Source organism: Sinocyclocheilus rhinocerous, unplaced genomic scaffold (assembly GCF_001515625.1).
Source record: "Sinocyclocheilus rhinocerous isolate Xijiao unplaced genomic scaffold, SAMN03320098_v1.1 scaffold950, whole genome shotgun sequence".
Taxonomy (NCBI): Eukaryota; Metazoa; Chordata; class Actinopteri; order Cypriniformes; family Cyprinidae; genus Sinocyclocheilus; species Sinocyclocheilus rhinocerous.
The window spans coordinates 147,677-173,465 of record NW_015637169.1 but is presented as its reverse complement, the minus strand read 5'-3'; the positions used below and the strand labels follow the sequence as shown (position 1 = coordinate 173,465).

The 25,789-nt window shown below is 36.5% G+C and overlaps 1 protein-coding gene across 1 annotated transcript in view; it reads right to left on the bottom strand.

Moving 5' to 3' along the window:
* Positions 1-3,849: 3,849 nt before the first annotated feature.
* Positions 3,850-25,789, bottom strand: part of LOC107748785 (MKL/myocardin-like protein 1) — a 44,369-nt gene continuing 22,429 nt past the window's right edge. Inside the window, exons 3-18 of the mRNA XM_016563735.1 lie at positions 24,693-24,758; positions 18,329-18,384; positions 18,161-18,236; positions 17,274-17,435; positions 15,567-15,727; positions 11,876-12,007; positions 11,509-11,759; positions 10,959-11,127; positions 10,470-10,853; positions 8,846-9,388; positions 7,644-7,823; positions 7,434-7,550; positions 6,407-6,556; positions 5,510-5,590; positions 5,192-5,249; positions 3,850-5,103 (exon numbers count right to left, since the gene is read on the bottom strand). Coding sequence (XP_016419221.1) covers positions 4,571-5,103; positions 5,192-5,249; positions 5,510-5,590; positions 6,407-6,556; positions 7,434-7,550; positions 7,644-7,823; positions 8,846-9,388; positions 10,470-10,853; positions 10,959-11,127; positions 11,509-11,759; positions 11,876-12,007; positions 15,567-15,727; positions 17,274-17,435; positions 18,161-18,236; positions 18,329-18,384; positions 24,693-24,758 — 3,119 coding nt within the window. The 3' untranslated portion in view covers positions 3,850-4,570. The remainder of the gene's footprint in view (positions 5,104-5,191; positions 5,250-5,509; positions 5,591-6,406; positions 6,557-7,433; positions 7,551-7,643; positions 7,824-8,845; positions 9,389-10,469; positions 10,854-10,958; positions 11,128-11,508; positions 11,760-11,875; positions 12,008-15,566; positions 15,728-17,273; positions 17,436-18,160; positions 18,237-18,328; positions 18,385-24,692; positions 24,759-25,789) is intronic.

The window sequence follows — 25,789 nt, the reverse complement described above, 5'->3', positions numbered from 1 at the left end:
ATCTCTGCATCTCGGTAAATTGATTAAACCATGTGATGAATGGACACTGAAACACTCAGCCAGGAGGAAAACACACGGGACAGGAGCAATGATGTCATCAAGGAGGGTGGGGAACATGGGAACAGACTGTTCTGTTAGAATCGGAGAGTCCTGGAAGGCTGCAGTCAGACGCACAGTGATTTATTCTCTACAATCGCTCATCCTAAGGTCAAAATACTCTCTAATGGGTTCATCAAGGGGTGAGGTAGGGTTTGCATTTGACGCCGGGGTGTGAATTAGTATTTGGCGGACAGGGGAGGTGCATTACACCGATCTTGCCAGAGGAAAGTTATGAATTTATTATCATGCACAAGCCATCTAATCTAACCAGCTGCCCGAGAGCAAGGTTCATTGAACATGGGTAAAAATCAAATAATTGTTACAGTTGAGAATCTGTTTTCACACTCACCCCTCATAAAAACAATGAAATAAATTAAATAATAAAATATGTAAGTAATAATAATAAAATATATAATATTTTTATATAGTATAAAATGAGAAAAAAAAAAAGTTGATTGCATCATGTCCGGTTTAAAAACAAATACATTGCATTGTGAAGCCTCCTGTTGCATAATCAGAATTTAAAGGGTCTTATAGGAACAATATGTACAAAAAATGTGCACACTATGCAAAAATGCTTAGCATGGATGTACAAAACTTGACTACATTCTTAATAATAAAGGTTTCAAAAGTGTTTTAACAGCAATGCCACAGGAGAACCATTTTTGGTTCCCCAAAGAACCTTTCAGGGAACAGTTAAAAGAACCTTTTTCTTCTTAACGTGAAGAACATTTTAAAAATTTGAAGAACTTTTTCACTGTAAAGAACCATTATTTCAATGAAAATGTCCCATGGATGTTAAAAGATCTTCATGGAACCATAGATACCAATAAACCATAGATACCAATAAACCAATTTCCCCCCGGGCCGTTTTCCTAGTTGCATTCACACTGGCAACAGAAACTGCAGACAGCGACATCTTTATTCACGGCTTTTACAAACGTCAACAACCGGTCAAAGTCCCTTTCAAGGAAAGTCTGTTCACTCGGCGCCCATACTGTATTTGCAACGCCTCTGGGGCAGCTCAAACAAGACCAAGTCCTATCAAATGAATGGGGGAATCCTGAAATCTCAAAAACTGCTCGCTCAAGTCCCAATTAAATTACATATTTCAAATCAGCAACAAAATCTGAAATGAACTGCCCCATGAATGTTGTTTCTTATGCTCAAATAGCGTTAAAAAAAGCTTATTTTTCAGGCTAGACCAGCCAATGTGCATGCGCAATTATATTGTGCTTATGACTGTGCATGTACATTAGCTGGTCTAGCCTCAGGTTTCTATGGGAACCGGAGCTTCTAATGGCTGCTGCAGTGACGCAATGACTTTACCGATCAGCGATTGGCTCTTTCATTTAGAAGGCGGGACTATTCCGCCATATTGTGTGTTGCAGTTTCTCCCATTCGTTTAGGAGTGAACTGTCTGGAGGACGCCGTGATTAGAGCCGTTTTTGTTGCGTGTCGTGGGTTCCGTGATAACGGAGATGGAATGTAAACGCACAATTTACGCGATTGAAAGTGCATGAAAATCTGACTAAATCTCCTATGACAACTTGCAGTGTTGAGAAAAGAACAAAACGCTGAAGACAACAGGTAAATGCCGTTATTGCTGTTTTCTATGTTCGTGGAGTAAATATTTGTACACGGCTTTTTAAAAATGCCAGGTAGTCAGTGTTTCGCGTGCGTTTGGCCAATCAGCCTACATTTATGTCACTGGTAGAACTGTTTTAGACCCTCCTCTGAAATAGGAGCTAATTTAGTTCCCCCAAACGGAGTTCCTAGAACTAAATAGGATATGTTCCTAGTTCCTGTGGTGCAAACACACCAAAAAGTGGGAACTTAGTTCAAGGAACTATGAAAAGGTTCCTCTGGTGCGAAAGCCCCTCAAGTCAATCTTATAGGAATGGTTCACCCAAATTGATGACTTTCTTTCTTCCAAGTGACCTTAAAAAGAAATGTTTTTATGCTATACAAATATTAATGAAAGTCAGGCTGTCAAGCTCCAAAATGAAAAAAAAAAAAAAAAAAGCACAATAAAATTGTCCATGTGACTTATGCCATACATTTGAAGTCTACAGAAACTATAAAATATCTTTGTGCTGAAATGTAATCATTATTCACTTGCTCATTTTTGGGTTAACTGTCCCTTTAAGGAAGTCCGCTATAAATACATTAGTTTAGGGTTATGTCTATCAGACATGTATGTAAGAATATATGATACCGAGCACTAGTCAAACATTCTAACCCACACATTTTTTTTTAAACAAAAACTGCCATTTCCCTTCTGGAAAGCACACAGATAATTTATTGTTATTTGTAACATTTAATTTATTTTCCAAAAATAAAAAAGTCTTAAAGACATTAAGCCCTGAGAGGCTCTGAAGCCCCACAAATGAATACATTCAGCCAACGAAACATTGAGGAGTTTGATTCTCCAGAGTACAGCAGGTGGACTGGAGATCATGTGGATATGAAGTTCAATTTGGGCCACAAGAAGCACCAGCCAAAACTCTGTAAGTGCAAATTCAAACAGATGGAGAGCGTGAATACTGCGGACAGTAATGCTGTTCCCCCAAATGACCACACACACACACACACACACACTTCATTCCTGAGCTCATGTACAATATGCAGAAGCACCGAAAACTGCACACTAAAGCAATGCATAAAGAAAGTAACTGTAATAATATACAAATGTGTTTGAGGGTCCTTGAAATTTGAATGTTCCTTATTGATTAAATGCGATTATGTCTTGTGTATATCTTTTAATCTTTTATACACTAAAATCTATACATTCAGATCATCTTAGAAACATTCATCATCTCTTATAGGCTCATATTCCTTTATCAAAACTTCAGCCTACAGACAGAAGTATTGATAAAATACAGTGCAGTACATACAGTACGCTGTGTACTGTGATAGGCATATACAACATTTTAGTTCATATACAATGCAAAATATATACAGTAAAATGTTTCAAAATCCCCGTTCAGATCTATGGACACAATATTTTTGAAAGGTACAGGCATGTTTGATTTTTAAGAACATTAAATTAAAACTTAATGTAATAAAGTAATTTCCCAGAACTCTCCATGTCTTCTACAGTATATAGCATGCACAGTTTGATCAAAATATTAACTGGATCTAACAAATATGAAGCATTAATACCTCTTTTAAGCTTGCTAAATTGTGATAAAAATGAGTCTCATACTGCACTTTGGTGAAGACTGGTAATGTAAACCTGGCAAGGACGAGGAGTAACACAATGCTATTAGTTCGGAGTCATACACTTAACTGTCAAGCACTCTGGGAACGGTTTAATCTTGTACTATTAACATAGCAATTAACTACGCAATTAAAACTTCATCTGGCAGCTCTCATCAGGTTGCAATGCTAGCAAATGCTAACAAAAACAAGGTTTGAATGGCTTGTCTTTCCATAATGAAAAAAGAAAATAGCTAAAGTAGCGTAGTTCAGTTGTTGTATTATATTTCAATTAAATATTGAATAGCTTACAGGCTATCTATATAGCCATAAAATAATATTTTTGGCACATCTACAAAATGTTGAACATTAGTAGCTGTGGATACATGTTCCTGTTGAGGGTCTCTTGTTTAACAAAGATCTAACTGAATTTAAACAGTGTTAAGTACTATTGATCAACAATAATAACTAATTAAATAAATTATTATTACTATTATTATTATCTTTATTAATATTAATACGCTTATGGTAACATATGAATGTCAATGCTAAGAAAAGGGTTACAAAATCTGTTGGCTTATGCTATAAAATTTTTAGCAACATTGGTTCAATACTATAAATAGTAAAATCCAGGTGTATATTTCAAAGCTATTGAGTTATGTACAAGTCTACTAGCTATATTTGGTAAAGCAGGTAAAATCAGAAAAACTATTCCTTTAATGCCACAATCAAATTTAAAGGTGAATGAAACTCAAAAGCTGCACTTAGTGAATTAATTTGCTAAAACTGATGCAAAATCAGAGTATATTGCTTGAACGTATGGATATTTCCATAAGCACACATACATCACCGAGACGTTTCAAAGACTCCATCATCTAGTAAGCATCTCGTTTTAAGTGTCATTAATATAAGAGCAATTCATGTATTTTAAATGATAAAACACAAAAATATCTTGTTCTAATATCCAAATTTTGAAAGGGTTAAGCAAAGTGTTTCAGATGAACAAATGACACCCAGATAAAAACGATATGTAAACGGCTCTGTGACATATGTGTGCTATCAGGGGTGTGAGCATTTGTGCAAGCAAAGGTGAAGGATAAAGTCTGTCAATATGTAACATAATCCAATTTAAGTTAGTATTCCGAAAATCCATACTTGAATCCAAACTGGAAAAGTCACTGGTGGAAACAAATATAAACTGTACTATGCGAAGGAAGCTAATCCACAATAGGCCCTTCCAAAAATATTGCAGTCTGCGATATCCCATGAGCTATAAGCTGGACCAATTCATATCAGAAGTGTCCAAAAAGTCTGTGGAAAATAAGCTAGAGGAGCTGTGTCCATTCATATGTACCATCCCAGGCCCCTCCCCTCCAGTCCCGGCCATTCCGAGCTCCAGCCAATCCATAGGATCTGGGGCGGAGTCGATCAAATCTGAAGGCGAGTGACTGGAAAAACTCATGTCACATGTATCCATTGGGGAACGTGGGTGGTCTAGGATACTCGGTGTGCTGAGCATTTGGTTGTGGAGGTCAACAATTAGCGTCGTCGGTCCTCCTGGCTCCACTCCCAGCAAAGGTTTGCCAGTAGTGCTTTCCAGGAAATCTTCAAGACGCCCACCTCCTGTGTCACAGTTGCTGTGCGTCTTAATTGAAGGAGGCTGAGGTTCTAAAATTAAAGTTTTGAGGGGCATATCAGGAGGACGGGAAAGACTGAGAGGGGAGGAGCTTGAGGAAAGGGGCGTGTTCGGCCGAAGCCTTTCGAGAACAGGATCAGGTGCGGCTTTGAAATTCTCAGAGATTTCTGTGGGATGCAGGAAAAAAAGAGTGTGAGCAGCTATACGCTTCTCTCATCTAACTTGCTTTAAATGACAATAAATATGAAAAATCACCTCCACACTGAATTAGGATGTCAAACAGGTCGTCAACCTGCTGATGGCAGCGATTCTCCTGAAAAAACATCAACATCATTAGATATTGGGATCTCGTTCAATAATCAGACCTTGGATCTGATCCCCGAAATCCATGAAATCACTCAAATGAAATGGGAATAACAAATCCTAAATCAGTCCCAAGTGGTGACAAATCGTGGATTTCAACACAAATTAATGGTCAGAAACATTAATTTGAAAAAAAAAACAAGTTAATTTCGCAGGGGAACAACAGAAGTTCAACAGAAGATGGAAGAGAGATGGAGGACGAGACAGTACCTGATGACAAAGAGCTATGGGTGAACACAAGGTGGAAGGAGAGAGCAAAGCATGCTGGTCCAAACTCACACACATCTCCTCCTGACAGACAGATATGGATGCATATTAAAGGTTTCGTTCTATCATTATTTGCATGGAACACTAACAGGTGATTTCTAATGAATTTCCATGCAGTTCATCTCCATAAACAGTAGTTTACAGGACAGAAATACACCAAAACGTAACATATGCACCATAAAAGTAGCCCATATTATTAATACACTAATATATTCCAAGTCTCCTGAATTCTGAACTCTTGAATAGTAGTAGCCATTTGACCTGTTTTTGTGGTGCTTATTTTATGTTTTTGATGTCTTTGGAGATTGACAGACATGGTCACCATTGAACTATATGAAAAAACTGCATGAGAGCACTCCTTTTGTGCTCCACATGAAAAATTACAGCACAAAATGACAGAACGTGATGGGAAGAAACAGAAGTGTAAAACAGAGATAAAATTATATGTAATGTGGTTAAAAAAAGAGGAGAGGTTTTAGAGTCAGATTAAGCAGGATTGGTAAGGATCGTGATACCATGCCAAACTATCAAAACGGTTAACATGCATGTCTTAGGATGGTCTAAAGATGGTCTTAGGAAAGGTCTTAAGATGTTAACACAAACAAGCTGCGCTCTATTTATATCACAGACCTATAAATCCGTACTCCACTAACAGAATCTGTGCCGTATAGCAGTCTAGACACAACTCTTATTAGAATTCCTGTCTCGTATGACATAGATTTTGTTATTTAGTTTTAGAAAAGATTCTTGCTGGCCCCAAGACAAGAATTTTCAGTTATGATGTCTAGCACACCAGGTTTTGGAACAGATCTTTAGTATGTACACAAACCAGACACTTACGTTGTTGTTTTTGGGAGATGAGGGGACAGGTTCAGTGTCGTTCATGGAATCCACTGGAGAGAAGAACGGTTGGATGTTGGCTGGTGATGAGATGGATGTGCAGCTTGATGCTTTGTAATTGGTCGTCACATTTAGGTCTGGCTTTAGTGCCTGTCAAAGTAAAAACATGCATCTCAATTAGTCCCAATGTTAATGGGCTAATAGCCCATGCCTGCAGCCCTCATTTGAACACCAGTGACTGTGATTAGTCATTTTAATAAGTGGGTTTAAAAGTCTCATAACCGTGTTCAATGACTTGTCAGGAATAATTGATGTTGCTTTATACATATCATTAACTTATATGGAGGAATGATGGCAGTTTTCTGCAAAAGTCCTTCCCTATTAGCTATCATAGAGTAAAGCAATAAGCCCCAAGAAGCCGTGGTTTACAGTGAATTTATAAAAGCTAAGTGCCGTTGTTAAGCATGACGCGAAGCGGAGTGCCTAAAACCCCCTTAGCTGTTATAAATTCACGGCTTCACGGGGCTTATTGCTTTTATAAAACGGCTATTCCATATACGTAGTACGGTTTCACAAAATAAAACAGAGCAAATAAAGTGTAATGATATTAATAAAAACAGTATTCTTCCACCATAGAATCAGTTGTGGTTGCAACAAAGTGGTTGCCAAGCAACAGACAAACGTAAACAAAGGTGTATGTTTGTAGAGTAATTTACAACAGCTTCGAACGTGGCTTAACTAATCAGAATCAAGGACCGGAACTATCCGTTTTATAATAACTATTAACATTAACAGCTTAAAGAATGAATGTGGTGATTGAACTAGAAGCAATATCAGCTGAGACTTATCTTTTTCTCCTTTCATTATTTGATCAGACTGACAAAATGTAAGACATTTTTACATAAAATAATACGGTCATGTATGTATTCCACATTCAAGTTGTATACTTAATTTCACACACTATAAAAAAAAAAAAATTTAAAAAAAAGTGTGTAAAAACACAGCAATAAAGTGTTTTTGTACTAACCTTTTTGATTGGCTGTTTCAAAATGACGGTTTGTATGGGCTGTTCTGATTGGTTGTTTTTGTTAAGGAATTCAGTCACGGATTGGTTGGTAAACATGGTGGGTGTAGACTGCAGTCTCTGAAAACGACATAAACATCAATGATTACATGATCATTGTATAGATTTTGACATCTCTAAGCACTGAGGCACAAGTTTAATCTGATTATTTACTTTGTTCTGGGCGCGGCGGCCTCTGGCCCGTGTCTCTGTGTTTTGATTCGACAGTGTTAGAAGGAACTGGTTGCCATTGCTGTCGGTCACTATGGTGGGGGTGGAGTTCGAGTTCAGTACATCCACTGGGAATGAAGAAACAGGACTTGCCTGCTGGTTGGTAAGTGCTTGAGGCAACTGCTGGAAAAATGGAAAAGAAGAAAGGTTAGCAGAAAACATGAGATGTGCCATGATTTTCCATTACAATAAAAGTTCAATGTCTGACTACTGCTGTGCCGCAAACATAACCCCAGGAGGCTGCGATGTACTGCTAGGGTGTCAAGGGAAATGTTCAGAGAAAAAGTGTAAAAATCCTTTTTCTCCTAAAAGTACTCTGAAAATACAGTGACAACCAGGGTTGCCAGGTCTCCGTAACAAAACCAGCCCAACTGGTACTGAAAACTAACTCAATCACACCCCAAACTAGCTGACTCGCATTCCTGGGGAAAATAGCATCAAAATTGCACCAAAAATCGCTCAAAAAATCATGTTCTGGGTAGTCAAAACCTCCTAAAAAACAACTTGTGGCATCAGTATAAAAGTAGTCCAATTCCACCAGAAAAAGTAAATTCATTGGTGTCTTAATTTTTAAAATAGAATATAAAATATTTTAATTTAAATATTTTGTAATTTTGTTACGTGTTTTTGTCATTTATTAGTTTTTCCTCTTTTTTATGATTTATTTTACTTTATTTTTGTAATATTTATTTTTGGCATTTTATCCTTTATTATGATAGGCCAGTGCAGAGGAGACAGGAAGTGAAGTGGGATAGAGAGGGGGGCGGGATCGGGAAAGTTCCTCAAGTCGGGATTTGAACTGCCCACAAGGCTACTGGCACCAACTTTTATGATTTATTTATTTTTTGTTTAGTTTTTATTTATTTCCAGTAATTTTAGTGTGTACAATTTAGTTGCCAAGGCAGCATTTTTCAAGTTTTTCATCTAATATTTTTTATCTAATCTAATTTTAAAAAATGTTTAGTTTTAGTTAGCGGTAGTTATCCTGGTTTATACTTTGAGAAACTGGGTCCTTCGTGAAGGGATCATGACTCAAAGCAGGAACCAGTCAGAATTTAGTTTTGGAACTGTTTTTTTAAGTACTCTATTTAGATGACAGTGTTAACACTTCATATGATTAATCTCAAAAAGGAAATTAGACTGACTTGTTTTTGTTGGTTGTGCTGTTGTTTTTGTGTTTTCCTCTTCCTCTGATGTACTTGTTGCTGCAGGTTGCGCCGATTCTGTTGCATTATAAGCTGCTGCTGGTCCTGCTCCAGCTCTATTGCAGCCACCGTCCTTTGCTGCTGCGTCTGCCCTGCCTGCGGGAACACCTGCGGCTCTGTCACCACCTCGCTGTCTTCCATCACCTCTATGACCTCTTCCTTAACGGTCGCTCTGATCAGCTCCATAGTGACACCAGGAAGTTCCTCTTTCACTCGGACCGGCGCGCCCACACGCTTGCCCTTCAGCTGCGAGCGCAGAGATTCGGCCAGCTGCTGTTTCTGCAGCAGCATGCGTGTGAGCTCCTGAATGCGCCGGTCCTTCTCCTGCAGCATCTGGTCCTTGTCTATAGGGGGTGCCGCAGACTGGGACACCAGACAGCAGGAGGATAGAGACGTCCGGCTGCTGGGCTCCTCTTTAATGCGGACCGTGGAAGGGAGAGGAGGAGAAGGTTGCAAGGAGAGCTGGGTAAGAGGAGAGGTCACCTGAAAGGGACAGGAATGGCAAATACATAAATATTAAGAGCTATTCAGAATTTACTCTGAGTAAACAGCTACAGTATATAATTGTATAAATGTAATAAATCCATACTTTCACAAAACTACATTGCACGCATAATCAACAGTCTACACTAGAAGCAGTTCATATACTGCAATGTGCAATTAGTTGATGGATGCACCGTTTCGACTGCTGCCTTGCTGCACAGCTACTTAAAAAGCAACTTTACTACTATGTTAAAATTAAAAAAATATTTGCATGTAGGTTTTCATACACATAAGAAAGAAATAATTGATTGCTATGAATTTTATTTGTTAAATATGTACTGAACATTACTGCAAAGCTGGTATGATTTTTAAAAAATTCTAATATAGATTGATTTTTAACCAAATAAATAAATAAATATAAATAGCAATCAATTTTATATTCATATCATACACAGATGTAAAGAATTACTGAATAATATAATTTTATTATTATTATTATTTTGATGTTTTTTAAACTATTATAAACTATTAGATCTTCATTAAAAATAAAGTGGAATTTTACTTTTATTTTGCTGAAGTTTAGCCTAATTATTATTTTGAAGTAAACTCCTTTTATTTTTATTAATAAAATACTTATGATATTATCAATATTTAGACTAACAGATTTTCTTTAAAAACAAAGATAGCTGAAGTCTAGATTAAATATTATTTTTAAACTAAATGTATTTAAATTCTAATATAAATTAATATATTTTTATCAATTTCATAACCACCAGATTTCTACTAAAGAAATCTAACCTAACTATTATTTTGATATAACTGATTTCATTAATAATGTGTTGCCTCAAGCTCACATCGAATGGTTTGTGGTGAGTGAACACTCGCAGCTTTGACACATGCATCAGCCTCTAGCTGCTGTGGTGCAACGCTTCACTGGTCACTTCCACAGCAGACACAGGGTAAGCTTATCTGTAAATGTCACTTTTTACACACTTGATAACGTTTCACAACTGCTTATCCTGAAGTTACCCATTTTTATTCGTTTGAAGACTAGCAGCACAAAAGCATAGGAGACATTTACCATTTCCCCAAAAGCATCCCCATTACAGCTCGCTTCATCTGGGCTCATTCCAGTCCATGAGTGCTCTGAGTGGGCGGGGGAAACCGGAGGGGAGGAGCTAGTGCTACCAAACTGCATTATCTGAGGCACTGTCATCTGAGCTCCGCCCCTTTCTGCAGTCGCAACGAATGGGAAGGAAGCAACCCCCACGCTCCTGTCTGCTGATTGGGTGGAGGAAGAGACTCCTCCCACTACAAGGGCTGGTGGTGTGTTGGTTTTAGATGTTGTTGGTGCGTTGGTGCCACCGTTCTGCTCGTGAAAATTCTTCAGCCGCTCAATAAGGTCATTTTTGGTGCCTGAGACGGTTAAGCCCCGCACTTTTAACTCCTGCTTCAGCTCTGCCACCTGCAGGAAGTGAAGAGAATGACAGGATGTGACAGGAGTTCATTAGACTCCCAGTCAGTGATCAGTACTGAACTTAAGAGTTATCATCACAGCAGGGGATTCAACCTTCAGCTCATCCAAGTTGGGAGGCAGGGGTCCTATTTTAATTCCACCTCCGATTGCAGTGGTCTGCTGATTCTGACCAGTCAGATTAGTGGATGTTGATTGGGGGGGCGTGTCATTTTTGGATGGCGATGGGCAATTGGCTGAGGCAGGCTGCTGATCAGCAGGAGGCCTAAATAAAGTGTATACAAATTTTATTATAATGTTAATTGCATTTAATTTTTTTGCATGTCAGCTTCACCAGCTATTACATGACAGATACAGTTTAAAACATTCAACAACATAATATTACAAATTATAAATATATATTTATATTATAAATATTTATAAATATATATTTACTTTTATTCAGTAAGGATGCATTCAATTGATCAAAAGTGACAGTAAAGTAATTTATAATGTTACAAAAGATTACTATTTCACTGTTCTTTTGAACTTCCTATTGATCAAAAAAATGTTTCATGGTTTCTACAAAAAAGTGAAGCAGCACAGCTGGTTTCAGCATTGGTAATAATCAGAAATGTGTCTGGCATATCTTATTGGCATATCTTACTTGGGTGGAGCAGGCAGGATGGTGTGGTAGTTGTAGTTTTGCTGCTGTTGGTTGATGATCTGCAGCTGGAGGAAGAGCTGCTGTTGATAGAGGAGTTTGGCATAGGAGTCGTCGAGCAGAGGTGGAGGCTCACGATCGGGTTTCTGGTCTGGAGGAACATACTGGTGATACTTCAGCTTCTTCACCTTTGGTTTGTTGTCTCTCACCTTCTTAGAGCGCTGAATTGGGCGCTCACTACCCACTTTACCACCCTAAAAGAGACAGAAAGACATTAGCATGAAAGAGGATTTATCTTGTGGCATTATCGCACTTGTGCAAGAGTTTAAAACTGTAATTCCCTGTCCTGGGTTAAATGAGGAACTGTCACCTTTTGTAGTGCAGGAGCTTGCTTGTGGCCTGTTGTTCCATTGGTTAGTTTCTGCTGAGGGGCGGGGCCAGCTGTGTTTGGCAGCGGTGGTGGTGGTGGTGGTGGAGGAGGAGGAGGAGGAGGGGGCGGGACCTAAGAAAATCCAGAGAAGCACATGAACTTGAGGAACTCATCGTGTTTGCGTGACTGCATTCTTGTGGCCTGTTGTTCCATTGGTTAGTTTCTGCTGAGGGGCGGGGCCAGCTGTGTTTGGCAGCGGTGGTGGTGGTGGTGGTGGAGGAGGAGGAGGAGGAGGGGGCGGGACCTAAGAAAATCCAGAGAAGCACATGAACTTGAGGAACTCCATCGTGTTTGCGTGACTGCATTCAGAGAGCACAGGCGTATGTGTGTAAATGCGACTACAGGACCAAAACATTAATGCATGCAGATGATCAAGTGCGATTACACGCATGCTTGTTAGAATAAGTGTGTGCGAATGTGTCTGTGTAACGAGCTGAATGAAGATGGTGAGCACTGCAAATAATTCAGGGCTCTTGAGAGCTGACTGAGCACAACGAGCTACACGAAGACTTCAAAGTGTGTGATATTCTGATGATGATAGATTATTCATTTGTTAACCTTAGAGGGGATTTACTCAAACTGCCAAGATTTGTGCAGGTTTAATTAAAAGTTGAGACCACCTATTTGAGACACTTAATTTGCATTCTGTGCATTAAAGGTATATATGTTACTGGTGATGGGAAAGTACATACTTTTGACATGCCACTGATACTGTTTGAAGAATTTTATTATTAGGGGCCAAGCACAGAAGGTACGATGGCACCTGTTGTATCCAATAGAATGAACACCAAAATTCAAAAATCGCAAGGTTTAGTTTTTTTGCTATTTTTAATTGTTCAAAAAAAAATACTTTTTCGAACTCGTCCTAGACGTTTTATCTGATTCTCACCAAAATTTGCTCAGATCATCTTCAGACCATGCTGGCAAAAAGTTATAGAATTCAAGTTGATTAGTCAAACCGTTCTCGAATAATGCACGAACGAATTCGACGAAAAGCATGCAAAAATGGATCTGAGGCTATATCTCCGCAACGGTTTGGTGTATTGAGACCAAACTTGGTGTGTGTTATAACAAGCATGACCTGAGACTACCTGCAGTGTTTCGGCGCTGTGCCACCTAGTGGTCAGGAGATATGAAAAATGCATATTTTTCCTTATAACTTCTGAATGGTTTGGCCAAAAATCACAAAACTGGTCTCTTTAGATTAGGTGCAGCATGCCGAGTCGAGTGATACCCAATTTTCATGTCACCCATTTTGGGCGTTGGCCATTTTGACGTATCATTACGAAACTTGGTATGAGTCATCAGCACGATGCCCTGAAGGAGCCTGAGAAGTTTCGAGCCACCACCACCTAGTGGTAAAATCAAATATTCACATGCTTATAACTTTGTGTGAGGTCGACTTATTTTCACGGGAGTAAAAATAGTCTTTTTAGACTCCTGAATCCTTGGCGAGTCCAGTGATACCAAACATGCCAGGTTTTGCCTTATGGTTTGTGCAACGTTGCATTTTAGCGCTTAAAAAACATTTGCTAATATCTTCGAAACCGTTACTCTGAACGACACGAAACCTCTGTAGGAAATTTGGAAACATAGTGTGCCGGCTACACGCTAATGCCTAATTGCCAAAATTTTGATAGTAAGTGCCAAAAAAATGCAAACAAAATCAGCCATCAGTCATTTTTTCTGTTCTCATATATAAAAATGTCTATAACTCCAAAACAAAATGAGTTTTTTTCACCAAATTTGACACACATATGTATGGGCACACTCTAAGGACACATACAAAATTTGGTGGGATTGTGCCTCTTGGTGGCGCTATAATTGAACAAAAAGAAAGGGCCAAAGTATGCACATTCAAAAGGTACATCAAATAATAGAAAAAAGATCTGCACGCTGTTATTCTCTCTTTATTCAAAAAAGTTAAAAATAGCAACGTTTCGGTCAAAGACCTTCGTCAGGCAAACACTATAACTGAACAAAACATTAAATTGCCATCGACTACAATAGAGTATTATGATATAAAATGCTATATTTTACGAATGCATTGGTGTACCATTAGGAACTTTTTATGTACCATCGAGACAATGACCTGAAAGTACTCAAACAGTTTTGAGACATGCTGAGAACAGTGATACCAATGTTGCCATAGTCAGCCAAACTTCCTGTCCGCCATTTTGATTTTCTTTAAAAACCTACTTTTTCGAACTCCTCCTAGACCGTTGGTCCGATTTTCACCAAAATCGAATCATATCATCTTCAGGCCATGCTGACAAAAAGTTATGGATTTTTGTGTTGATAGACAAAACCGTTTTCGCATACCACAGCAACGAATTTGAGGCATGGTGCCAAAATGACACTTGAGGCTGTATCTCTGCAATGCTTTGGCATATTGACACCAAACTTTGTGTGTGCCATTGTCAACTCACACAGAACACACCACATCGATTTGATAACAGCGCCACCTATTGTTCAAACGTGATAAGCCAATAAATCATGTTACTAGAGGTTGTATTTATGATTTTTCAGCCGTTTTGACTAAAATCATCCTAAAATGGCTTCAATTACTCATTTCTGCAGTTGGTTTGATGCTTGCTTCTGTAGTGCTTGGCCCCGTAATTGCTGCTTGCAGCTATATTTATAATTATTATTACTACTAATAATAATATTTTGAATTAGCTTTTATTTTTATGTTTATTAGTTTTCATTTAAATTTTAATTTTAAGGTTTAGTACTTTTGACCTTTGATACTTCTATTTAACTTTAATTTTTATTTCAGTCATTTAATACTTAAACTTAAATGAAAATCAGAAATTCATTGGCAATTAGAGATGCACTGGCAACGAGCTGAAAAAAGTTGGTTAAAAATAAAACAAACATTAGATTAAAATATTTTATTGTATATTCTTAATCTAATTTTTAATAAGCTTTATTTTCAAATAAAAACTATTTCTAATAGTTTTAAATTTAGTTAACAAAAATTATACTGACATAAAAAAGCGTCACTAAATTCATTACCTTAGTTGTTCATAATAACTGGTTTAGTTAGTTGAATTTTATATTACCATAAATTATGCATATTTAACAAGAAAAAAATGTAGGGTGCAGTGATGCAGAGATTTATCATTCTATGTATTCATATATTTTAGTTTAAGGTTTAGTGATGTTATGTGCTTTTGATTTTCGATATTTATATTTAGCTTTATTTTCATTTCAGTTTTAGTCATTTTAGTACTATTTAGTAAATTTAAATGAAAATTAGAAGTGTTGCATTGACAACTATCTGAAATAAGTTAGTTAAAAATAAAATATAAATATATTATATGAAAAATATGTATTTTATTACATATTTTAAACTAAGTTAATAAGCTTTATTTCAAATAATGAAAACCTCTAATGGTTTTCGTTTTAGTTAAGAATAACAATATTGACTATTTGCATGTCAACATTAAAATGTAGCTAAATTCATTGCCTTAAAATACATTTTAAGGCTAATCTTTAACAGGCAAGTTAATCTGAATTGAACATTTTGCATTAATTAAATACATTTTTATGACTTTGAGGTCTAAAAATGATCATTTGAATTTTTTTCCTCAAAATGTTTTTAAGTATGCAAACTGACATACGGCACCTGTTTTGGTGTTGTTTCATTGGCCGGTATCTCAGGTGGAAAAGGTAAGTGTCCTTGACCGAGGGGAGAGTCCTGATGAAGTGTCTGCTCCGGTGAGAACGCGTCACTGCTTTCCTCTTCAAACGAAGAGCTCCCCGCTTCTACTTTTGGAAACTCCGTCTCTGAGAAAGAGAAAGTGAAAAAAGGATGCTTAACATAAAATATTTTCACATTTTCTGAAGAAAGTATAAGTGACGTTTACCTAAGAAAACCTCACTACCACAATGTCAAAATGTTGATACACAGTTATTCTGAGTGGTTTTTAGCATGCTACTATGTGATTGCTTACAGGCTCAAGTTCTGTTCTGTTCATTTTAAATTTATTTTTATTTCACTCCAAAGAGAAAGGAAAAATTGAAATCGCATCATATGACCCCTTTTAAAAAGGGGTTTATTTTCAGCATTGTATTTGCTTTCTTTTCTGCCAGGCATTTGATTAGTCAAGTAACAGCCCACCTCTCCTTAACAAGCTGCATGAATTAAAATATAATTTATGCCCACAACTCACACATACTGTATGAGACTTCTAATACTTTCTTAATAAATGAATGAATGAATGAATGAATGAATGAATAAAAAATGTGGTAGAAATAGCAACAGTCAGTAATCTTAAATAAGAAAAAAATTAAGATAAATAAATAAATAAAACACCATGAAAGAAACCTCTGATCTTTAGTGCACTGCTTCCACATTCCACTTACGTTGCACTAATATTGTCCCAGAGTGAATAATAAAACCTTTAAACTCCAGTGCATGATATTTATATTTAATTTGAGCGTGGCATTATGCCAATAATCATTAACTCTCTAATTAGGTTATTTAGGGATTAAAACAGTTTAAGCCATTCTGTGCAAACGTCTTTCAGCATTCCTTCACTGTGCTGCATTGTGTGACGCTGCACAAACTTCACGGTTAAACGACTCATACCACCACAGAGTGGCGTATACTCTATGAACACGAATGTAAATTCCCCTCTAATTAATTTAACTTGGTGTTCGACGCACAGCAATCTCATTACCATAACTCTGCATTAAATGATCACCCTCTGCACCGCTGCAGGAACGTGGCGGGATATAAATATGAAGATGAATGCGCACACACTGCTAATGACGTGCTGGAATGAGTATTGGAGAGCCTGTGTATGGATGTAGATTGAGGGCAAAAAGGGAATGATCCAGAGGAAATGTGGAGTGAGAGGAATATAAATGCGAATGTTAGGCTGATTTATTTTTTTAAATGGCCAATGCTAATATATTTAACACTGCAACAACTAATCAACAAAATTGATAATGACAATAATCAACAACCAATTTCTTACACAGTTAACACTAAATTTGTGCTTTTGTTTTTCTTTAATATTTATAGTTATTCTTATTCAATTACGGTTAATATTATATTTTTTTTTATTTACAGGTAAAAAAACAATTCAATTATCAATTTAAATATTTATAATAAAAAAAGATTATCAACAAAATTGTTAGTCCATCTTATAAACATTTCAGTATAATTTGACATAAAATATATACATAGTAGTTAAAATTATAGTAATTAAAATTCATTAAACTGTACTGACACAAGGGGGAACTACTTCTCCTATTAAACAGCAAACTGTGCAGAAAACTTTACTGTGGTGTGTACAATATCATGTTTCTTGCTTGAATTTAGTACCTATGATGGCTTGTTTGAGGCTGCTGTGCACTGGAAGGATGTTTTTGTGAATGAGCTCCATCGGTCCGGGTCGCTGGGAGATTTTATCGTTCAGATCGTCAGCTAGACGAGCTCGTTTCAGCAGAAGCTGCTTGGCCTGTAGAGACGGCTCTGCTGACGTCTCTGTATACAGGAAATACATATCATGTGCATGATCACATTGTTCATTACATGTACTTCAGTTTAAATTGTACGTACCACATTTTAAATAAATGTATTTAAAGCACAGGCTGCATCCGAATTTGCATACTTCTCTACTATATAGTAAGCAAAAAAAAAAAACACTATGTGAGTAGTATGTCTGAATTCACAGTATTTATTATCCAGTAGGTAAAAAGTCCCCGCTATTTATGGTGAGATTTACAGGGCCATGTAGTTTTGGATTTTGTTTTCCCTTAATAATAAAAACCTTCATTTAAAAACTGCATGTTGTGTTCACTTGTGTTATCTTTTACTAATATTTAAATTTGTTTGATGATCTGAAACATTAAAGTGTGACAAATATGCAAAAAAATAAGAAATCAGGAAGGGGGCCAACACTTTTTCACACCACTGTATGCATACGGTGGACATTCTACTGCTAGGATTTGTGAATGGCAGTGAGGTGACACAACTGACACTGGTAGGTCACGTGACAAAGACAACATAATGAATGTAGTACATCCAGATTACATTCGTTCTACTCACATTAATACTATATAGAACATACTTTTTAAACAGTCGCTAAGTAATTGCTTATTCCAAAGAAGTACCTACTCAGGGAGTATGCGATCTCGGATGCAGCCATAGTCTTTCTATGAGGTGTGTGTCAGTGTTTGAACTGCAGGGGGCGTTATTAAAATACTCACCTTCAAGAATGTGCATCCTGACCAGCTCTGACTTCTCTGGACGACTGCGGATCTTTCTCTTCAGGTAGTCTTCGGTCTGAGATACAAGAGGGAAGTATGAGAAATAAAGTTAGAGTTTATTTTGGCTTCACTGGAAAGATATGATTTAAAAAAAAAAAAAAAACTTACCCGAGCTCGTTCTAAACTTCGTCTCTGCTCATGAAAGGATGCAGAACTTTTCAGTGCTGGAAGGCAAAAAGAAACAAAGAGATAAGACTATTAAATCCAAAGTAGATATATAAATGCATAAAGTTTCTCTTAAAGGAGCTGTGAGAACAGAAAACATTTTTCGGTAAATGAGAAAAATCATAAATCGCAAACTCGTTATCTGCGTCGTGCAGATTACAGGAAACATCTTTACCGCAGTGAGGTGCAAATACTTTTCAGCTTTTTTTGGATCAGGTAAAAATGTTATTTTTGTATTAAAAAAAAGATTCAGAGAGAGAGAGAAAAAAGATGCTTGTTAAAAGACCTTGATACAGGAACAACACATTACACTGCACCTCTTTACTCCAGGCACACATACGCATTTGTACACGCAAAATCTAAAAATAATATCGCAATCCGGGAGACAGTTTAATCCAGCAGGTTCACAGTCTTGAGTGTGTGTTTCTGCCCCATATTTAATACACCAATATAATATAATAAAGTTAAAAAATAAATACAAAAATAGAGAAAAAATACAAAAACATCATTGTGTGTGTATTATGTATATTTACTTATTTTTAACTTTCATTTATTATAATATATATATTGATATATTATAATTTATTATATTTAACATTTCATATATTTATTACACACGTATAACTATACATTATATTTATTACTAACATGTAAAATCACTTTCAGTTTTTGCAGACTGAAAACATTATACTTTTAAAAAATAAAATAAAACTAGAACTACAACATTTTTTTAATAACATTTTTAACAACTCAAAGGGTTTTTGTTCCTACTTTTCTATTGCATACTGCTAGTTCATTTTTGTTGAACTTTTCATCCGATCCTTTTTTTTAAATAATGTTTTACTAATTACATTACAAATAATGGTAAATCATTTAAAAAATCTGTAAAATCAATTCTGCTACGTACAGTATATGCTATGTGCTTTTTAAGAATTAAAAAGTCACAAATTCAGAAAAGCAGACAAATATATAATTTAAGAGAGAAATGCAATGACAGCACATGGAAACAAAAAAGAGTGGGCTTGAAAAAAGCAAGAGGAAAAAGAGGAGTAGTTGTTTATTAGGAGATTCTGTTCTGCGGGTCAGAGTGGTTCACATACTGCCCACAGCAACACACAAGCTCCTTTCATATCACTGCATCCATCCACACACAATGCCCTTTAACCCTGACCAGCAAAATCACAAAATGCAGTTCTGCGCCTGAAGAGAGAACAAGAAGTGTGTGTGAGAGGGAGAAATGATGAGGTTAGTGTGAAAAACCCCTTGATCTGTGTGATGTCTCATCATCATTTTCAGCTCTAACACCCCATTAATCTTGATATTAGGGATTCATTATATCACTGGGGTCAAATACGGTCGCATTATCTGACAGAAAATCTTGAACAGGCCAATTACTAAAGCTGATTGTGCATTAAATGAGGATCCTATATTCACAATGGTCCTCCACTGTCAAAGACATGGCGATGTTTGTCGTTTATCTGCAGATGAGAAATTAACAAGGCTAAAAAGGTGAAAATTAGGGCACAGGCAGTTTATGTTGTAAAACCTCTTATAACTGCATTTGTAGACGTCTGTAGAGGCTTTCTAGAGTATCCAATGATTTCATGTTGTTTTAGCTTATGTAATCAGAACTTGAGCAGAAAGTCCCTGTAACCACATCCCCATCAAGATTCAGGCTCAAATCTTCAGATTTCCTTTCTGAACTGCATGCTGGATATGTGATTCATCGTGCTGATGATAATGCAAACTTAAGTGTTTCTAAAACAGAACACGTTTCCTTTGACTAAATCACTCACAAAACAGTGTTATCAGCATCCACGCATACTAACAACGCATGCAAAAATTCATGAACGCTTCCTGAAATAAAAACTAAATTGAAAAACAAACTACACTAAAATACTTTGAAAAAAAATCATTGCAAATCAAGCAAAGTGTATTAAAAACAGACCAAAGAGCAGACGTTTCAGAACATGCTTTCTTCAGTGCTCATTCATTTAAATGAACCTTAATTAAAATGACAAACTGAAAATAATAATAATAATAATAATAAATAATGAACTCACAATAGTTGTCAATATTATACATAGGCCTAGATAAGGTTTATATATATTTGGGGCAAAAACAATTGTTGTTCCTACTTTTATATTGCATACTACAAGACATTTTTATTTTTTTAAATCTCTCTCTTTTATAATATTGCAAAAATTCTATAGAAAAAACATGTAAAATTGGTATATGTACATTTAAGACTCCTTTTCATGTCCATGATATATTACTCCCTGCCTACAATGAATGAGTATCACACAAAGCCACAAATACAGAAAAACAAATATATAATTTATGGGATAAATGTAATAATAGCTTGTGAAAATATATATTGAATATATTCAATTAAATACAGAAAAAAAAATAAAAATATATAAAAAATTCAAAACTACAATATCCCTGTTAGACAAGTTTTTCGACATCAGACAACTACATTTACAATCTGGCCTGGTGGTTCTGAGTTCTGATGCTTCAAAGGTCAAACTGTCCTTCTTCTGAAGGCTGTAACGATGGGTTTTAATGGGGGAAGCATTCATTTGAGAGTAGAAGATGGCAGCTCAGTCAAGGGTGATCAGACAAGGCAGATAAGAGCGAAAGAGTGCATTCAAGTTGACAGGAAATGCAAGCCAGCACAGGAAGTGAAAGGGAGAAGACAGTGAAAGTGGGGCTCAGGAATATTCTGAAAGTGCAGATACGCATTTGCACATTTGCTGGTTGCTCTTCCTTCCCATTGGGATCCATATTTAGATCCAGACAGTTATTGGGTGAGCGCTGTAAAGATCCCCTAGGCTGCCATCTGCTGTCATTGCTGTTTATTTCTATCCTGGACAGACCCTTTCTAACCAAACGACTTCCTATATTCTCTCTTCAGAGTATCTAGTTTGCTTTGTATAATCAAAATGATTTGGAAAGCAAATGGAAAGCAAATGGCTTTGATGATTATAGCAGGCGTCTGACCTTTTACTAACAGATATAATGGGAAACATGGCATATATTTAAATACACTGCTTATCACCTGCTCAATGGCTCAACTGAGTGTGTGTGTGTGTGCGTGTAACCCACCCAAATGAAGAGCATGGCTAGTCATGCACTCACTATGAGTAAGAGTGCACTAAATATATCTCCATCTTAGACTCATGTTTTAGCATGCAAATGTGTAATCTATACATTTAGTGTCCGTAATACAAATCAGATTTAAAGCAATTGAAACATTTAGATTTTAATTTTAATTCTTAAAACTTAATGCTGCAGTGAGCATTTTCTGCACTACTACAGTACATGTATGCATTTAACATTCAAATAAAACTGCAAAAATAATGACTGTTTTCAAACAAGTTTCCCAAACCTACTTTCTATGATTGGTTAACGCAAACATGCCATGTTTCATTTGTCCCAGAAATTAATTTCTCAGGACACATATTTAAGTAATACTGGATAGGTAGTGCTATTTTATGCATTGAATTAAAAATTAAATAAATGAAAAAAAAAAAAAATCTAATCAAAGAAAGATATAAAATGAATGAAAATAAAAGAACAAAAGAAAGTTAAAGAAAGAAATGGAAATAAAAGAAATGCAAAATAAAAGAAAGAATATAAAATAAATACAAATAAATGAATAAATAAATAAACGATTAAATAAGACTGATATAATCAGAATTTGAGCAGAAAGTCCCTGTAACCATACGCTCAAATCTTCAGTGCAGTTTTCAATGAATCAACATGACAGATGGATAGTATAGAATGCTAAAAAGATAATTTATAAAACATGTGTTACAATTAAGGAGATCTCTAAGAAACAGCTTCTTAGTATTTTCTATGGCTTCACTGTTGCTGGTTGAACAGTGTTGACAGTCAGTCAGTGTGCCAAATGAGATGCTGATATCAGCAGACACTGGGTTCAAACTGGAAGATGCTGAAAGATATTATGTGTCCAGTATGAAGCATTACATAAAACTACTTAGGGGAACCATCACCTTATTTGAACCCTCTGCTTCTGCTTTTCTGGCTTTCATTTCTTTTTCTTTTTCAGATGATTCTAAGAAGAGATCTTAAGCAAGATTTCGGTGCTTCCATTATTGGTACGCCTCTTTAAAGGGCCAGTCACACAAACAATGTTTATTAGAAATCAAACATAAATTGATGTCAAATTTATTAGTACGTGTCGTGTGCATGGTTTAAAAAGGGATGCATGTAAATCTATAATCATATCATGATTTTTGTAGATGAAATTGGCACATAAAGCATTGGAAACAGATATGATTAAACTTCACAACTGTAAATTAAAATGGGGGAAAAAAAAAGAAACGCAAAGTTTTCGCAAACAATTCAATCTTTGATTCGCAAATCCATATCTCTGGAGACAAAACGAGGTGGTTACATGGCATCTGCATATTTGAGAGAATGAAATGAGAGAATTTACGTCTCTAAATACTTAAAATGCAAACTTATATTCAGATGCAGATGAAGGGTCAGAGCAAAGGTCTGTTTTAAACTCTATAGCTTCAAGCATCACATCAATCTGATCATTTGGATTACACAACTAGTGTTTTTCCTCCAGATATCGTCAAAAGGTTAAGTCTAATGTTTTGTGTAGGAGTAAAGTTGGAGATCGGAGGATGGCACACAATTGCAACTTACTGGTTATATGTTTCGGCTGTACATGATAAGCGTTGGTAACTTGGAAACAAAAACAGGTCAGATTCTGTTTGCCAATGCTTGTTGCACATGGGTAATAACTGCTGGTAATCTCACTGATAAAATAAAATAAAATAAAAGTGTACAACTTCTTTGCAACAACTTCTCCAATTTTGTTCTCTTAAAAACATGGAAACACTGCTACTACTTTTTTTCTTTGATATTTTAGTTATTCACGTTAATTAAATTTGTAACATGGAAGTAGGGCTGTGCAAAACTCGGTGTTCGCGCGCCATCTGAAACGCGTCTCTCTGTGTGTGGCATGCACTTTGCATGTGTGCGGCAGAACGGAAGATACGCTTTGCGAGATGCGGCTTGTGCGCGCGCTTCAGGTGTGAGTCTCACCAAATACACAAAATAATGTTTTTTTTAGCAGCATCATATGACCCCTTTAAATTAATCATGATCCTATAATACGAAAAACACTGTAAAACTATTATTGGAGTACACTGGAATAACCCATAAGAGGTGCACGAAACAGCATTTAAAATGTTCTCAAAGGCTGCTAAATTAATCATGAACCTTTAAGTGTCTAAAGTGTTGCGTTGTTTTAAACCGTGCATCCTGTGTGAGCCAACTTTAGTGTTAAAGTCTCAGTTAAGTGTCAACAATATGCTTAACATAAATGCCTATAGAGATACTAGAATGACGTGACTCAAACTTCTCGCTTGACTAAACTCGACAACCACTACAAAAAAAGTGTAACAGAACCATCCTTTTGCACTGATACAAAAGTGGCTTCAAATGAACCTAGACCCAAACAACATTAACAGAGGTGGGCGCCACATTTAATTAATTGAATCAAACTTTCTGCTAATACACCATCTTAGCTATGAGCAATAGTAACCTAAAACTTGAGGTATTAAATATAATTTGGTAATTCTTGTATAAGACACTTGGTGAGGGAGAACAAGTGTATAAAAGGAAAAGAGAAAGAGATCTGTTGAGTAATTTGGGCTACGCTACTTTAAAGTTTTGACTTCAAAAAGAGCTTGTTCAACTTACACTGGGATCCATGTTTTGGGTGAGTCCTCCGGTTACTCGTTTTACTCATCATTAAGCACTCAAATCATCATGCAATCTATCTTTTACATTTTAACTAACTTAAATCAAACCATACATCTCCAGCCAACACGAGATGGAAACCTTGACACCATCAGAATAGTGATGACCTGACAGTTAAGCTCGAAATGTTGTAGTTTTGAGATGAATGGGCCAACCTTTCATGCTCAGAGAAAAACCACAACGCAAAGGAAGTTTGACTCTATCTTATGTTTACCAAACCAAATCAGCATCTTAGACAGGATGAGCGAGACTAGCTATACCTACTAGGTCTAACCACAAGGCATCTACATTTCACCCAGACTCACATAAAGATGAAAACCATGAACCAGGTGTAGGACGAATCTTGTTCAAGGAAGGAAAATGTCTTCAAAATCAGACCAAAGGAACAATCGGGATGTGCTACAGAACGTCTGAGATCCTCAAATCTACAAGCTAACAGAACTGCCTATAGTAGCAACAGATTATTAACTAGTACTAGTAGGAGAGTATGAGTGCTCCTTACGTGGCATGATCCCCTGGTTAACCAGTTCTTCTCGAGTCCGTCTCTGCTGAAGTTTGAGTTGGAGCACTAGAAGAAAACAAGAACTCAAGTCAAAGATGAAGACATTTAGTCAGCTATCAAGGATGAAAGTAGGGCAAAATGACTAATTAAACTCTGACTGCCCAACAGGTTTACAAAGAGATTTACAAATACTCATTCTTGGGACATAATTTTGCACTGTTACACAACAATAGATTGATTGGTTGGTTGGTTTCAGAAGAGCAAAATCAACTACGCACATCAAATGTGCACAAATAAAAAACTATACATACATATACATGAAATGAAACATTTCAAAGAGTTCAAACCCAGTAAAAAAGATAAGAGTGCTAGTATGATGCTAACAGACCGGTCTTGTGCAATGAAAACACTTACTGTGTACAAACAGACACAACAGTTACTGTGAGGAAATGACTTCACTGTAGTTCATTACTATTCTAATGAATCAATAGTTGCATGTTCGGGAGACAGCACGCTATAAACGTAAGAAAATACAGCATGTCAGAAGACACAGAAGTTGATAAAATACCCGGCGAGCAGCTCGATCGGTCTCCTTCATCCTCCTCACGAACAAGCTCTTCCTGACAGCCGGCAGAGAGCTTATCAGTCAGAGAGAAGAGAGTAGAGACTACAATATACTTCCTCTTCCTGTTTCTGCATTCAATTTAAAACAGAAGTGTGCGAGATGTTTCCACAGCTTACCACAGGAAGAAAGACTGTCAATTCTATTAAATGAGTGTTTGAATCTAAATAGTGATTAAACCAAGAAACACGTATAAAAAAGATCCTGGCACATCTACCGTGTAAAACACAATATACAAGGTTTAGACATTTATACTACTTCAAGCAAACTTCTTTACATGTTATCTGGGGTTGGACTGAAACCTCAAAGGTACAGTCAGGGGCGCCGCTAAAGGGGGGGGAAAGTTAGGACGATTCTAAGGGCCCACGCACTTTTGGGGCCCCCAGAGATCTGTTTTATTAGTAGTAACAGTAGTAGTAGTAATGTAATAGAAATTATAAATGTATCTACCAAAGAGTTACAAATAAAACAAAAT